The 12,420-nt window shown below is 48.1% G+C and overlaps 1 protein-coding gene across 2 annotated transcripts in view; it reads right to left on the reverse strand.

The window, feature by feature from the left end:
• LOC147216586 (ephrin type-B receptor 4a-like) overlaps positions 1-12,420 on the reverse strand; it is a 50,987-nt gene that overhangs the window by 19,736 nt on the left and 18,831 nt on the right. For both annotated transcript variants that reach the window (XM_086177268.1, XM_086177267.1), the window contains exons 2-3: positions 6,862-6,932; positions 1,842-2,123 (exon numbers count right to left, since the gene is read on the reverse strand). In XM_086177268.1, coding sequence (XP_086033394.1) covers positions 1,842-2,123; positions 6,862-6,932 — 353 coding nt within the window. The remainder of the gene's footprint in view (positions 1-1,841; positions 2,124-6,861; positions 6,933-12,420) is intronic.

Genomic DNA, 12,420 nt, shown 5'->3' on the forward strand with positions numbered 1-12,420 from the left:
ATGAGTGAATGGTTGTTTGTGTTTATATGACTTATAAATGAGTGAGTGACAGGTTTAAGTCTCTATATGTGTTGTTTGTCTATATGGTGAGTGAATGAACGAGTGTGTCGATATTGTGAATTCGTGAGTCCGGGGTTGCCATCAGACGACCAAAGTAATAATATCACAACAATATCTTGCAAAATACATATTTTCTTGCCTGTTTATATATTGTATAGTTATTTTATTGCCTATCTGGATATATTATATGGATTGTCTATTTTGTACAGTTTTATATTTGTATTGTCCAGGACTACAGATGGAACTTAGCATTGAGCTACAATCTGGTACAAACATCTCTGTGCTTAATGGAATTGTAAACTGTCCTAATAAACTTCTAAACAAATGAGTGAAATGAGTCTGCATGTGTGAATGAGTGACTGAATGGTTGTTTGCATCTAAAATGTGAATAAGGGGATGAAAAGGTCTTCATGAAGTATGAATGAGTGAATGAGTGAGTGAAAAGCTGTACGTCTTGTGCGTCTCCAGATGAGCGTCAGGTTGTTTATATGCAACGTGTACCGTATTTTTCGGACTATAAGTCGCGTTTTTTTTCCAAGTTTTGCTCGGGGTGCGACTTATACTCTGGAGCGACTTATGTGTGAAATAATTGAGCTCCCTTGCTCTGATGTGTGTGTGTCTGTGTCCGCGTGTGTGTGTGTGTTTAATAAAACAGCGATCGTCACACACACACGCCGACCAATCAAAGTTCAGCGGGGGCGGGTCATGGCGGAAGTGCGTTGTGAAAAAAGATGCTACCAGCGACTTGCGTACCGATGAAAATTGATCATTTCAACATTCGCGCTAACTTATAAAAACAACTGAACAAAAAAGGCACTGAAAAGAAAATCATATTCTGCAGGTTAAAAGCCGGAAGTAGTGAAATATGCAGCCGAAAACAGTAACGGAGCAGCAGAAAGAAAGTTTAAAGTTAGTGAGAAACTTGTAAGGGACTGGCGAAAAGCGGAGGTTACTTTTACTGAAATGAAGGGAACTAAAAAAGCTAATCGCGGGCTAAAAGCTAATCGCGGGCTAAAAGCTAGCTGGCCGCGGCTAGCGGAATGAGTTCACACATGGAGAGGCTTGCCAACAGGACAGTTCTTCCTGGTGTTACCGCTTCATGCAACGTAATCGCCTCTATCAGAGCAAGAACGCCGTCCTGTCGGGATCCAGAAAGGCTGGAATAATTGGAACTGCAAGTGACGATGACTCTGACGTAGCGACGTAGCGGTAGATGAGGAAGCGGCGTGTTGTCTACCTTCGGAGTTGGCGGAGTTGTTCAGAAGTGACGTAGAAGAAGAAAATTTCGATGGATTTAGTGATTAATAGTGACACCGATTGTTTGGTTGTAGCATGTGCTATATGCTATATTTATTTCAATGACTCTTAGCGTAATATGTTACGTTAGCATAGCCTAGCAGGCGCCTTCTCAGTTCGTTGTTTATGCGTCATCTAGGCTTTACTTGTTTAGCCTGTTGTTCTCTATTCTATTTACATTTTAAATTGCCTTTCAAGATGAAATGTCTATTCTTGGTGTTGGATTTTATGAAATAAATTTCTCCCCCAAACATGCGACTTATACTCCAGTGCGACTTATACATGTTTTTTTCGTTCTTTATTATGCATTTTTGGCTGGTGCGACTTGTACTCCGGAGTAGTAGTCCGAAAAATACGGTAAATAAGAGAGTGATTATTTGTCCGTTTATGATGAGAGGGTGAACGGTTGGAAGACTTTATGATGTGTGAATGAGCGAGTGAATAGAATCAAGTGCGCTCATTGCGAAGGATAGCGGCGGCGTTACCTTCACGTAGGGGTTCTCCATCCACGGCGGGGAGTTGGTGGTGGCCTCGTTGGAGTCGGCCTGGTAGTAGTAGAGGTTGAAGGTCTCCTTGCAGCTGCGGTGGTGGGTGCTGGTGGAGGAGCACTCCATGATGGTGAAGCGAAGCTCCACGTACACCTGAGACGCCCCCTGCCGCTGGATGAAGCCGCTGCGCAGCCAGTGGCTGGACGAGCTGTTGGTCTGGCAGATCTGATAAGTCCTCACGCTGTTGCTCTCCTCGTCCAGACCGCTGACCTCCTCCCACTGCAGGACAAGAGAGGCTTGTGAGACGGCCAGAACGACCGGGAACGCAAAACGACAAAAAAACGTCCTCATTCTTCTTCTTCTTTCGGCTTTTCCCCTCACAGGGAGTCAACTTTCTCCATCCAACCCTATTCTCCGTATCCTCCTCTCTCACACCAACTACCTTCATATCTTCTCTCACTACGTCCATAAATCTTCTCTTTGGTCTTCCTCGAGACCTCCTGCCTGGCAGCTCCACCTTCAGCAACCTTCTACCCAGATCTTCACCATGAGCACTCCTTTGTTCATGTCCAAACCATCTCAATCATCACTTTGTCTCGGTCATACATGTCCTGCACCCCTGTGACAAATTCTTCTTTTCCTTTGGTCTTCTCCCTTCAGGGTCTCCACAGCGAATCCACTTTCTCCATCTAACCCTATTCTCTGGATCCTCCTCTCTCACACCAACTACCTTCATATCTTCTCTCACTACGTCCATAAATCTTCTCTTTGGTTCTTCTCGAGACCTCCTTCCTGGCAGCTCCAATTCCAGCATCCGTCTACCAATATATTCTCTATCCCTCCTCTGTCCATGACCCAACCATCTCAGTCTGGCTTCTCTGACCTTCTCTCCAAAACATCTAACATGTGCTGTTCCTCTGATAGACTCATTCCTGATCCTCTCCATCCTGGTCACTCCCAAAGAGAACCTCAACATCTTCATCTCTGCAACCTCTAGTTCTGCCTGCTGTCTTTTCGTCATTGTAACAGTTTCAAGTCCATACATCATCGCTGGTCTCCCCACTGTCTTGTACACCTCATAATCGCCGGTATTAAAATTTCCTTTTTCATCAGAACATTACAAGTCTTTATCTTTTCGGACGATTTACGGCGCCTATCACCCCCCCACCCCACCCCCCCGCAGGGACACGCATGGGCCGGCCGAGGACTCACAACCGCGGGTTGTTAAATCATCCCCCCGCCGCTGGCAAAACAAGTCTCACTTGTCAAACAGAGCACAGCTCTTGCACCCGGCGTCAGGACAGACCCGGCTTTCACCCCCCCAGACACGTTCCCAGACTCGGGAAGAAAAGATACGACCGAAATGCGCCGAGTTAAAAACAACTCGGCGGAGATCCGCGTTTTTTTTTTTTTTTTCAGGAGGGCGACGGGAGCGGGGCTGTTTTTCATGTTCGGCTTCTGAGTCGACAACAAACAAGTTCACCATCGGCGTGTTCCCGGGAGCAGCGAGCAGCCAGGAAATTAGCATACCAGGGGCACTATTCACCAGATCTGCTGAACGCGGAGCTCAGAAACTCCCGTTATGTAAATATGTAAATCTTTTGCCGACGACGTGAGGCCGAATACTCGTCTGGATGAATTAGGGTACGGCGGAGCGGAGAGAAAAGGTTTAAATCTTTCTTTCAAGGGACAAATTCTCTTTTAATCCAAAATGGAATATTACGGGGACGTTGGCGGTGCATATTTCTGTAAACAAACGGTGATGCGAAAAAAATATCCCGCGGGACTCATCGGGATTTGCCAAAAATCATTTTAAAGGAACCGTGGTGAAGAAAGACGGCGGGCGGGGGAGGGGCGGCGGCGGAGCGCTGATCCGCGGTTTCAAATCATGCATCATGCATGTGGAGCGGAAAACGATACGGGGTCGTAAAAAGGGCTCGGCTCGCCGGATTCAAAGTGAGTTTGTCATCCCGGCAGCGAGCCGCCAAATGCGCGATACGTGCCGGCCGTCTGCCTTCTGGGACTCGGGAAAAGTTTGGGAATGACCTGTTTCGGTATGACCTTTGTTTCGCGGTCAGCGCTCTGCCTTCCTATGGATCTTTCGAACCGGAATCGCAATTGCCCGTTCACACGAGCCATCCGAGGCGCTAAGCAGCCCGTCGGGCGCTCGGACCGGTGAAAACGTCTACTCCTAGCGAAAAGCTATTAGGGCAATGACCTAATCAAAACCAATCACCTGGAACGCTGCGGGGCGTTTAAGTGTTCTTCCGGATAAAACGGTGAATGGTCTCCACTTATAGAGCGTTTTCACACCTTCGACTCGATAGCATTTAGCCGTTCTCACGCAAGACGCTAGCTAACAAGGCCGCTGGGGCGCAGACAGGAGGGTTGGGGGAAATCATTCGTCGATCCAGATCCAGACATTATCGACTGTCGGGCTAATATCTGGGCGTTCGCCGTGGGACGTGAGCGAATCTTTGCTAATTTCATAACTTTCATTTTCAAAATCCGGCTTTTCTTTGGTTTGTTTTCACTGAAGACAATTGATTGCTGGGAAAATGCATTCACGAAATGTAGTTTCTGTTTTTGTTTTATCAATTTAAAAACACATCTGAGGTAAAATTGAAAGCAATTACGGGGAAAGTATCGGAAATCCCGAGCTGGAGGGCGAAGCAAAACGCAGTTTTTTGAGCGGGGAACGGGACGGCCGAGTGTGTTTAAAGGTCAGGTATGTGGACGCTTGCCGAGCGCCGCGCTCAGAGGCCTCTTCGCAAACATTTAAACGAGTCTGAAATCAAACCACACCTCATTAGACCGCAGGCGCACTCCATTTATTTGCGCTCAGTATCTCAAACGCGTTTCTCCAAACCTGAGCAGAAAGAGCGATACATCTCAATAGCACTTTTGAACGGCCGTGTTCTTTACATCCGCCGCTGCCGCGCCCTCCTCCCTACGGGGAGGTGCAGATTAGCGCCGGGTCAGAACCCCACAAACCGTCATCTCGATTTCCCCTACATTATTAATCTCCGCCGTGAACTGAAGCGGCCGATGCTAATCTACTTCGCGGGCGGTTCGCGCTTCGCAACGCGGCGATGATTATTGATTGGTCGCTTTTCGCGGGAGTTACTTTCCGAGAGAGACGTGATCATTTTGATGGTATTTATAGATAAATTAACCCTTAACCAACCTCTCTCAACCCTTAACCAACCTCCCACGAACTGTTATAAACCCGCCATCGACTGTTTTACTCTTCCCACACTTAAACGGTGCACTGGACACTTTTGGATCATTGTAACATTGAAATACAATACAAAATGTACAAATGTACAAATGTACAATAGTTTATAGTTTATTTTATTTCTAATTCTGCCTTTTCTTTTTATTATCTATTACTGTTATATTTTCTGTAACTCTGGCACAACAATTTCCTTCGGGATTAATAAAGTTGTTCTTATCTTATCTTATCTTATCTTATCTTATCTTATAAATGAGTCTTTTTTTTTTAAAGTAAATAGAAATTATTGATGGAAAGATATCAAATTTTATATTTTGAGTACTCACCAATTTTACAATTATTTTGTCTCGTCGCTCTTGCTAATGTTAGCTTCTTATGGAACAAACTGTTGATTGGTTAATGCTGTAATGGCGGCCAACGTTGGCAAAACTTCTGCCTTCCTTTAACAGATGGAAAATTTTATCTTTTCAGCAAAAGTCAGCATCTTTGCTCTTCGCTTGGGGTTTATAACCGACTTTTGGGTCGATGCCGGGCGTTTCGGAGGCATCGTAGAGCATGTTGCTATCCTGATGATATTAGCGAGAGTTTGCGATTGTTTAGCAAAGGAGATCTTGTATTACATTTATTTTATGAATTGAATATTTAGTTTCATTTAACAGTTTTTTTTATTAGGTTAGAATGTGGTTATTTCGTCCCGAAAAAAACGCTAAAGAATAATAAATCGCGAGAACCAGATTGCAAAGTAGCGAGGACGCAAATGCTAAACAGCGAAGTAGCAACTTGTTAGCAAAGTTGGCCTGCGAACGGTCGGGAACACGGCAGCCCGAGCTGCTTTGACCTCTCGCTATGCTAACTTCCTATACTTCCGCTATGCAAACCCTGTTTCCCGAAGCCGGTACTTGCAAAATTACTTGGCGAATAAAGCAATTCTAATACTGATTCAGAAAATAGTCAGTGGCGTCGCAGGGCGGACGGGACGGTCCATCATATGGAGAGCTCTCGCTAGCAGGTGAGGTCAACTTAGGGTCTCCAGTGAACCTCGGAGACCCCCGTCCTCACGGTATCCAACCGGGGACCTTCTCGCTGTGAGGCGGAAGCGCTAACCGCTTAGCGCTTCACTCAAATTCACTCAGGAATCGGTTAGTTGTGAATAATCGAGAGGAAACGAATGTAGATCCATGGAACGGGCTTAAATACCGGGTTGTATTTGTGAATTTTGGCTACAGGTTTATCTTGGACGGCAGGAAGATGTACGGTTTAAAAAGCAAATTAACCCTTTCATGTCCAACGACTGCTAGACAGGCTCATTATGGAGAATCCCGCCGCGGGAGCGCCTGATCGCCGCTCGCAACGATGGCGGTCTCCCAAACTATCTATAGACGGCGTCCTGTCCCAGATACGTCCTCGCCAGCGAGCCTCTAACCATTTTCCTTTTAAGAAATCAGCAAGTCGAGCAGTTTTGGTCCATACCTCGCCAACCACTCCTCCGTTGATCAAATTACAAATATGTCTTTTTCTGGCAGCGGCATTGAAAAACTGCGGGCAGCCGCACCAACTCGGAGTTTGATGGGGAATATCAAAGCATCTGTTTCCAATATGCTTTGAATCTTAACGTTCGGCCCGGCGTTTTCCCTTTACTCTGTCAGTTACCTGCCATATAAGGAACTCGTCTCGGGCCTAAACAACAAAGGAGCAGCTGGAAGCCAAAGAGAAAAAAAGAAATCTCTCCACATCATCGCCAGGTCTGTTGGGGAATACAGATAGTGCGGCGGCGCTACGTACCGCGGGTTTGGCGGTGGAGTAGCTGGTCCATTTCAGATCTGAAGTCTCTGTCTTGGTGTTCATCAGCACCTCTGTGGAAAGAAAAATAAAATAAATCACCGGAACAGGAACCGGATCAGGATAGAAGACGGCGGTCAATTGAACCTGCTACGCTAAAGCTAAACGTGTAGCGTCTTGTATTTGTCTCGCCCCATCTGTTCCCAGCGCCAAGGCCGGGGTCACGCCGGACTTGCGGAAAAGACTGAGCTTTTGTCCAGGGAGAGGCGGGAAACAAAGACCAATGACAGATTTACGCCGACGCAGCCGTGAGCAAGAACTCCACAATGCGCGATGAAAACCGCGCAGGCCCTCCGCCGATAAGGCAACGCGCTAATATCAGAACCCCTTCCTCCGACTGCGGTTTAGACCATATATGACCAGGAACCCGCTGGAGCGGTACTGTTCTCCTTCGTCAGGGCGGCCGTGGCTCGGGAAGTTGGCGGTTTGATTCCGAGCTCCTCCTGTCTGCATGTCAAAGTGTCCTCGGGGAAACATACCGGACTCCCGAGTTGCTCCCCAAGCGGCGCCTTGCTAGCATTAAACGGGTGAACGCTATCTAGCACATTGCACTTTGGTTGTCACATTAGCCAAAATGAACGGTCTCACCAGACTACCGTGCTAAATACACTCCGGGATACTGTCGTTCCTTTCACACTGGAGGAGCTTTTTTGCAGTTCCTAGAAGCGTTAGCATTGGAACAGCAGAGGAACCTTGGGACCTTCAGCTTCTAGAGCCTCATGAGATAACCGGGTAACAGCAGCAAGACATGGACCGACGAGGAGGTCCAAGCTCCTCTGGGTCGCTACACCTCTGAGGCGTTTGCAGGCCTCGCAGGGATGTCAACATTTTGGGCTTTAACAAGTGTGTATTAGCTAATGGCTAACGGGGTTCTTCACAGGGCAAAGGGAGAAGATAAAAACACCCATCTGACGTTACTGCTCCCGCCCTGCAGAACATCAATCCATGCTGTCCACTTGCGCTTCTCCTTCAGTTGCGGTTTGTCTTTGGGTGTGGCGTCCCTATCCGAGGTCCCGTGGCGAAAACCAAAAAGCTTCCCCTGGAGGAGGCTATTTCCTGGAACCAAAGTCGAACCGGACACTTCTCAGAACCGTCTCAGAACAAGACTCTCGGGAAGCGACTAATGGAAATTACGTCGGATTCGTGGAGAACCCGAGGTGCACGTGGAGCTAATTGCGTGGTTTTGCCAAAATACGAAGCGCGTTTACCCGCGGCTTGTGGCCGATATCCGCACGCCGCAATTCGGATTTGTACTCCCTTGTACTTCCGGCTGTCTGGAGACAATTGGAGCGGGTCGACTTCAATCCGGGATCCAAATTGAACCCGGGTCCTGGCCTGGAAGGAACCGGAGATGTAGTTTCTTTCAGGTGAACGGACTTCATCTGCCGGGACAGTTTTCCCCCCCGGGGGGTCTCGGGCCGAATCCTAACTGGTGTTTAAAAAAAGGGATGGGATGAGGGTTTCTGTCACAAAGCGGCTTTTAGAGCCCGGCTTGTTCCCCGCAGAAAGCCCATCTCCGGGGTCGGGCAGTTTGATTTTTACCAATAAACAGGATTTAATGCGTCTCTCTGGTGCGCCGTTATCAACAGGAGCACTTGCATGGAAATGGATGGAGGCAGAAATGGGAGTTTCAGTGGGAGTTTATCATTGGGGTTATAAAGATGTTTTGCTGAATTAGTCTGTCAGCCCATAAGCCTGGTAATACACTCCACTCACGCCGATAGTGAGCGAAACAAACGCACACACACACACACACACACATACGGAGACATATATACAAACATCTATTTCTGCATTTCGGATTCGATACCCTCCCCCCGCTGTTGTGTTTCCTCGGGTCTCCGAGGCGCGACTGAAGTGTGTCAATATTTGAATATTCGCTAATTTTACGGGTGTCAAGTTTTCAGGGATGAAGAGCTTTGAGCCCAATCGGCGCATTGATTTATTGGCCTTTCAAGTGGTTTCAGTATTTCCTCGATCAATACCTATGAATAAAGCGGCCGATCGGTTTTCGGTGGCTACCGTCCCAGACGGACCCCGACGTTGCCGTTTGTTAAATTGTCGCCGCAAGCTAGCGTCGATATCTGGCTTGTTTTAGCCGCCGAGAGCCCGACGTCTCCCAAACTCTGAGCTCCGCACAACCCGACCCGCTCGGCTTCCGTCTTCTGACCGTTTCTTAGCTGCAAATAAAATATTGGTCTTCTATCGCCGACTACATTTACATTCCCGACAAAAAAGTGAACATTAGCCTCTTTCTCACTGCTCTTTCTGCAGTTCCCTGAACCGACTTGGGAACTCCACCTCTTCTTAGTGCATCAGGACCGAAGAAGAACCATGAACCTCAGAATTTTTGCTCCTCATTTGACCTCAGCTGCTACCAGGTGCCTCTTGCAGACGGCGCAGCATCGTTTTTAAAAACCTCTCCTGGTCCCGGCTCGGCTGTTTTCTTGCGAGAAACTGACAGAAAAGGCGAGAAACGGGGCGACAAAGAGGTCCGAGTTCTTCTGGCCCGCTACGCCTCAGAGGGGTTTACAAGGCTCGCGGCGGAACATCAACATTTTGGCCAGAATAAGCTAACGGCTAACGGGGTTCTTCAACTGGCAACGGTGCAAGGAGAAGATAAAAACACTCCAAACCCGTCTGATAGTTCTTCCCAGAGGTGGAAGGAGAAGCTAGTAAGTTCCCCAAGAGGAGGCTACTTCCTTGAAAAGGAACTGGAGCAGGACACTGCTGAGAACTTCACCGTCCCGAAGCGGACGTGCAAACCACGCGGCGTTAGCACGTGTTCCGATGAAAAACGCTGTTCAGCCGTGATGAAGTGCAAATGGAGTCTGGTTTTGTTGACCTGGCATGGCGTCCCCGGGCGTTGGCGCCGGCTCACTTCGCTGCAACTCACCGACACTCCGGAGGACGATCCATCTCGTCGCCATTAAAAATGCATCCCGCGGTCAAACGGCCGTTCCGTCAGCTGTTTAAAAAACTGCTAATTGCGCCTCCTTCGCGTTCGGGGTGCACGGACGCGTAAATCCCAAGCGCTTTGAAATATAAATCAAACGTTTTGTTTCTTAATCCATATTTGCTGCGAGAGGACCAGGAGGCTCCGCCCTACAAATCCCCCACACCTTCGGTTCTTTAATAACTCCGTTATCGGGGTTGATAGCGCCGGCAATGTGTCAAATTCCAATCATTCTGGTGTACAATTCCAGAGATAACATCAACAATTATGATCTCGGGTTCGCAACGCGCAGGGAAAATGAAACAAAAAACAAAAAAAGGAATGCTAACGTGCGTTCGGACGAGATGTCGGTTTTAGTTTTGAATAAAATGTCTGATTTAATGTAGCTGGAGACGCTCCCAAATTACCTGGAATATGGGAAGCATCTATTTCCCACACACACACACACACACACACACACAGTGATGACTTCCAGTGGTCAGTGCCGGCTAATTACGCCGTGTTTGTCCTTCCCATACTTGGAGCGAACAGGAGGTCTGGATTTCACTCCAGCGCCGCTCGGCGACCGCTAGCTAGTATTTCACTGAGACGCCCCGCAGTTATTAATCTGGTGTGTAAAGTGAGACGCACCCGCATTGTCACACACACACACACACACACACGAGGAGGTGTGTATCACAATCTCAATAAAACAAGGATAATTATGTGCGGTGGGAACTAGATTAGGCTTCTAGCAGGCACGGCGTTCATCTCCTCCATACCAGCCGCGTATAATTGCATACTTTAACGCAATGTAAATGAGGGAACAAAAAAAAAACAACAAAAAAAAAAAACATGACCTTTGACCCATTTTTGGGGGGGTCAAAAAAATAAGCGGTGCAAAAAAAAAAAAAAAAAAAAAAAAAAGCCATCCAGGATGGTTTCACCCAAATGAGATGACCTTTGACCCCCTTTTTTTTGGGGGGGGGGGGGGGGGGGGGGGCGTCGAAAAAAAAAAACAAACAAAAATAAAACTCGCGCTTTTCCGACAACAATTCTAGGTGATGATGAAGAGCAAAAAAATAGGAGCGACTGCAGCGGGAGAGGAAGAGGAGGCAGATCGAGAGGATAATTGGGTGGCAGAGTTCAGGCCGCTGCCTCTCCCTGCATTCAGACGGCTTCGAGTTCACTTCAGAATAATTCCAAACAAAAAAAAAAAAACGCTCATAATCCCCTCGCGAGTGTCGGCCTGACTCTTTCATATGCACACCTGCATCTTTTTTCATGTTGATTGGAGGGAGAGGACCCCCCCCCCCCCCCCTCCACCCCGGGATGGTAATCACTGTTTATCGCTGCTCTATCATTAAGGTTTATGAGACAGGATGCGGCAGCGTGAGTGTTTCTATGCAATGCTGAGTGTTTCTATTATGCGCGGCCTTTCTAGTCTTTCGCTCCGGAGGATTCGAGCCCCGAGCAGCCGCCGCCGCCGCCGCCGCCGCCGCCGCCCTCCCTCCCTCGTCGGAGGAAGCCGGCGCTTCCCCCCCCGCCCCCTCTTTTTACATTCTTCCAGCGATGGCCACCCACCCTCCAGAAAAAAAAAAAAAAAATGCAGGAACAATGAGGATTCGTCATCTGGCCGTATTTTACACCCCAAACAAACAATTGTGCGGTAATTACAGTACAATGTCTGCGGAGGCTCAAACCAAAATAGTCCAAATTGATCCGCATGCTGCTGACGGGGCGCTGATCCAGGCGGGAAAATGCTAATATCTGAAGAAAACATGCCAGAAAAAGCGTCGGCGTACTCTGAAGAGAGGTGCTCAGCGGTCTGGGGTTTAGGTTAAACATTACCTGAGGTGAAGCTCGGGGAAACAAAGGCCTCATTTGTGCTGAACCGGTAAACTCCAATAAGGCGGAGCCTTCGCTGCGTTCGCTTCCTGTGCCTTTTCAGCACCTTTTCAGCGCCGTTGCGATCGGCGACGTGGACGGGTTCGAGAAAAGCTGCCACGTATCGAATGTCCGCCGTCTGGTTCTTGGAATTATCGCCGGCAGCATCTTTGTTATTGTCTGAAACGCAACCGTGAGGTGAAGTCTGAGCTCGACGTCGCCCCCTAGTGGACGCTCTGCTCCACAACCACGACCTCCCTGCTTGCAGACGTTAGCATGAAGGGTTTTTCGTTAGCATTGGCGATCAATCTTCCCGGGCCGGCGGCGGCAGCTAGCGGCCGAACTCTGGGTTGATTGGTAGATCTTAAGAGACGAGGTAGAAGCTTCCGGAGCAGTCGTTCATGAGAAGAGATATCCGATTAGCTTTCGGTATTTGGGCATCCTTGTCCAGACGTCTCGATCTCCAAGCACTGTATCATCCTCCAGCCCTCCGACGTTTCCTCCATCTGATATTTCCTCGGTTTTAAACCCAAATACTGGGTTTTCAACCTGATTTTTTCGTTATTGGCCGTTTAACGGAAAGTTGGAGGATCGATTCCTCCAATCGGGGGCCGTCCTCTGGTGAGGGCCATTAGCGATTTTTGTACAGCTTTTTTTTTTCCCCAATTTTCAAATTAGAA

The sequence above is a fragment of the Fistularia commersonii genome, chromosome 29 (assembly GCF_037954325.1).
Source record: "Fistularia commersonii isolate RoL2024-O1a breed Wild chromosome 29, RoL_Fcom_v1.0, whole genome shotgun sequence".
NCBI lineage: Eukaryota > Metazoa > Chordata > Actinopteri > Syngnathiformes > Fistulariidae > Fistularia > Fistularia commersonii.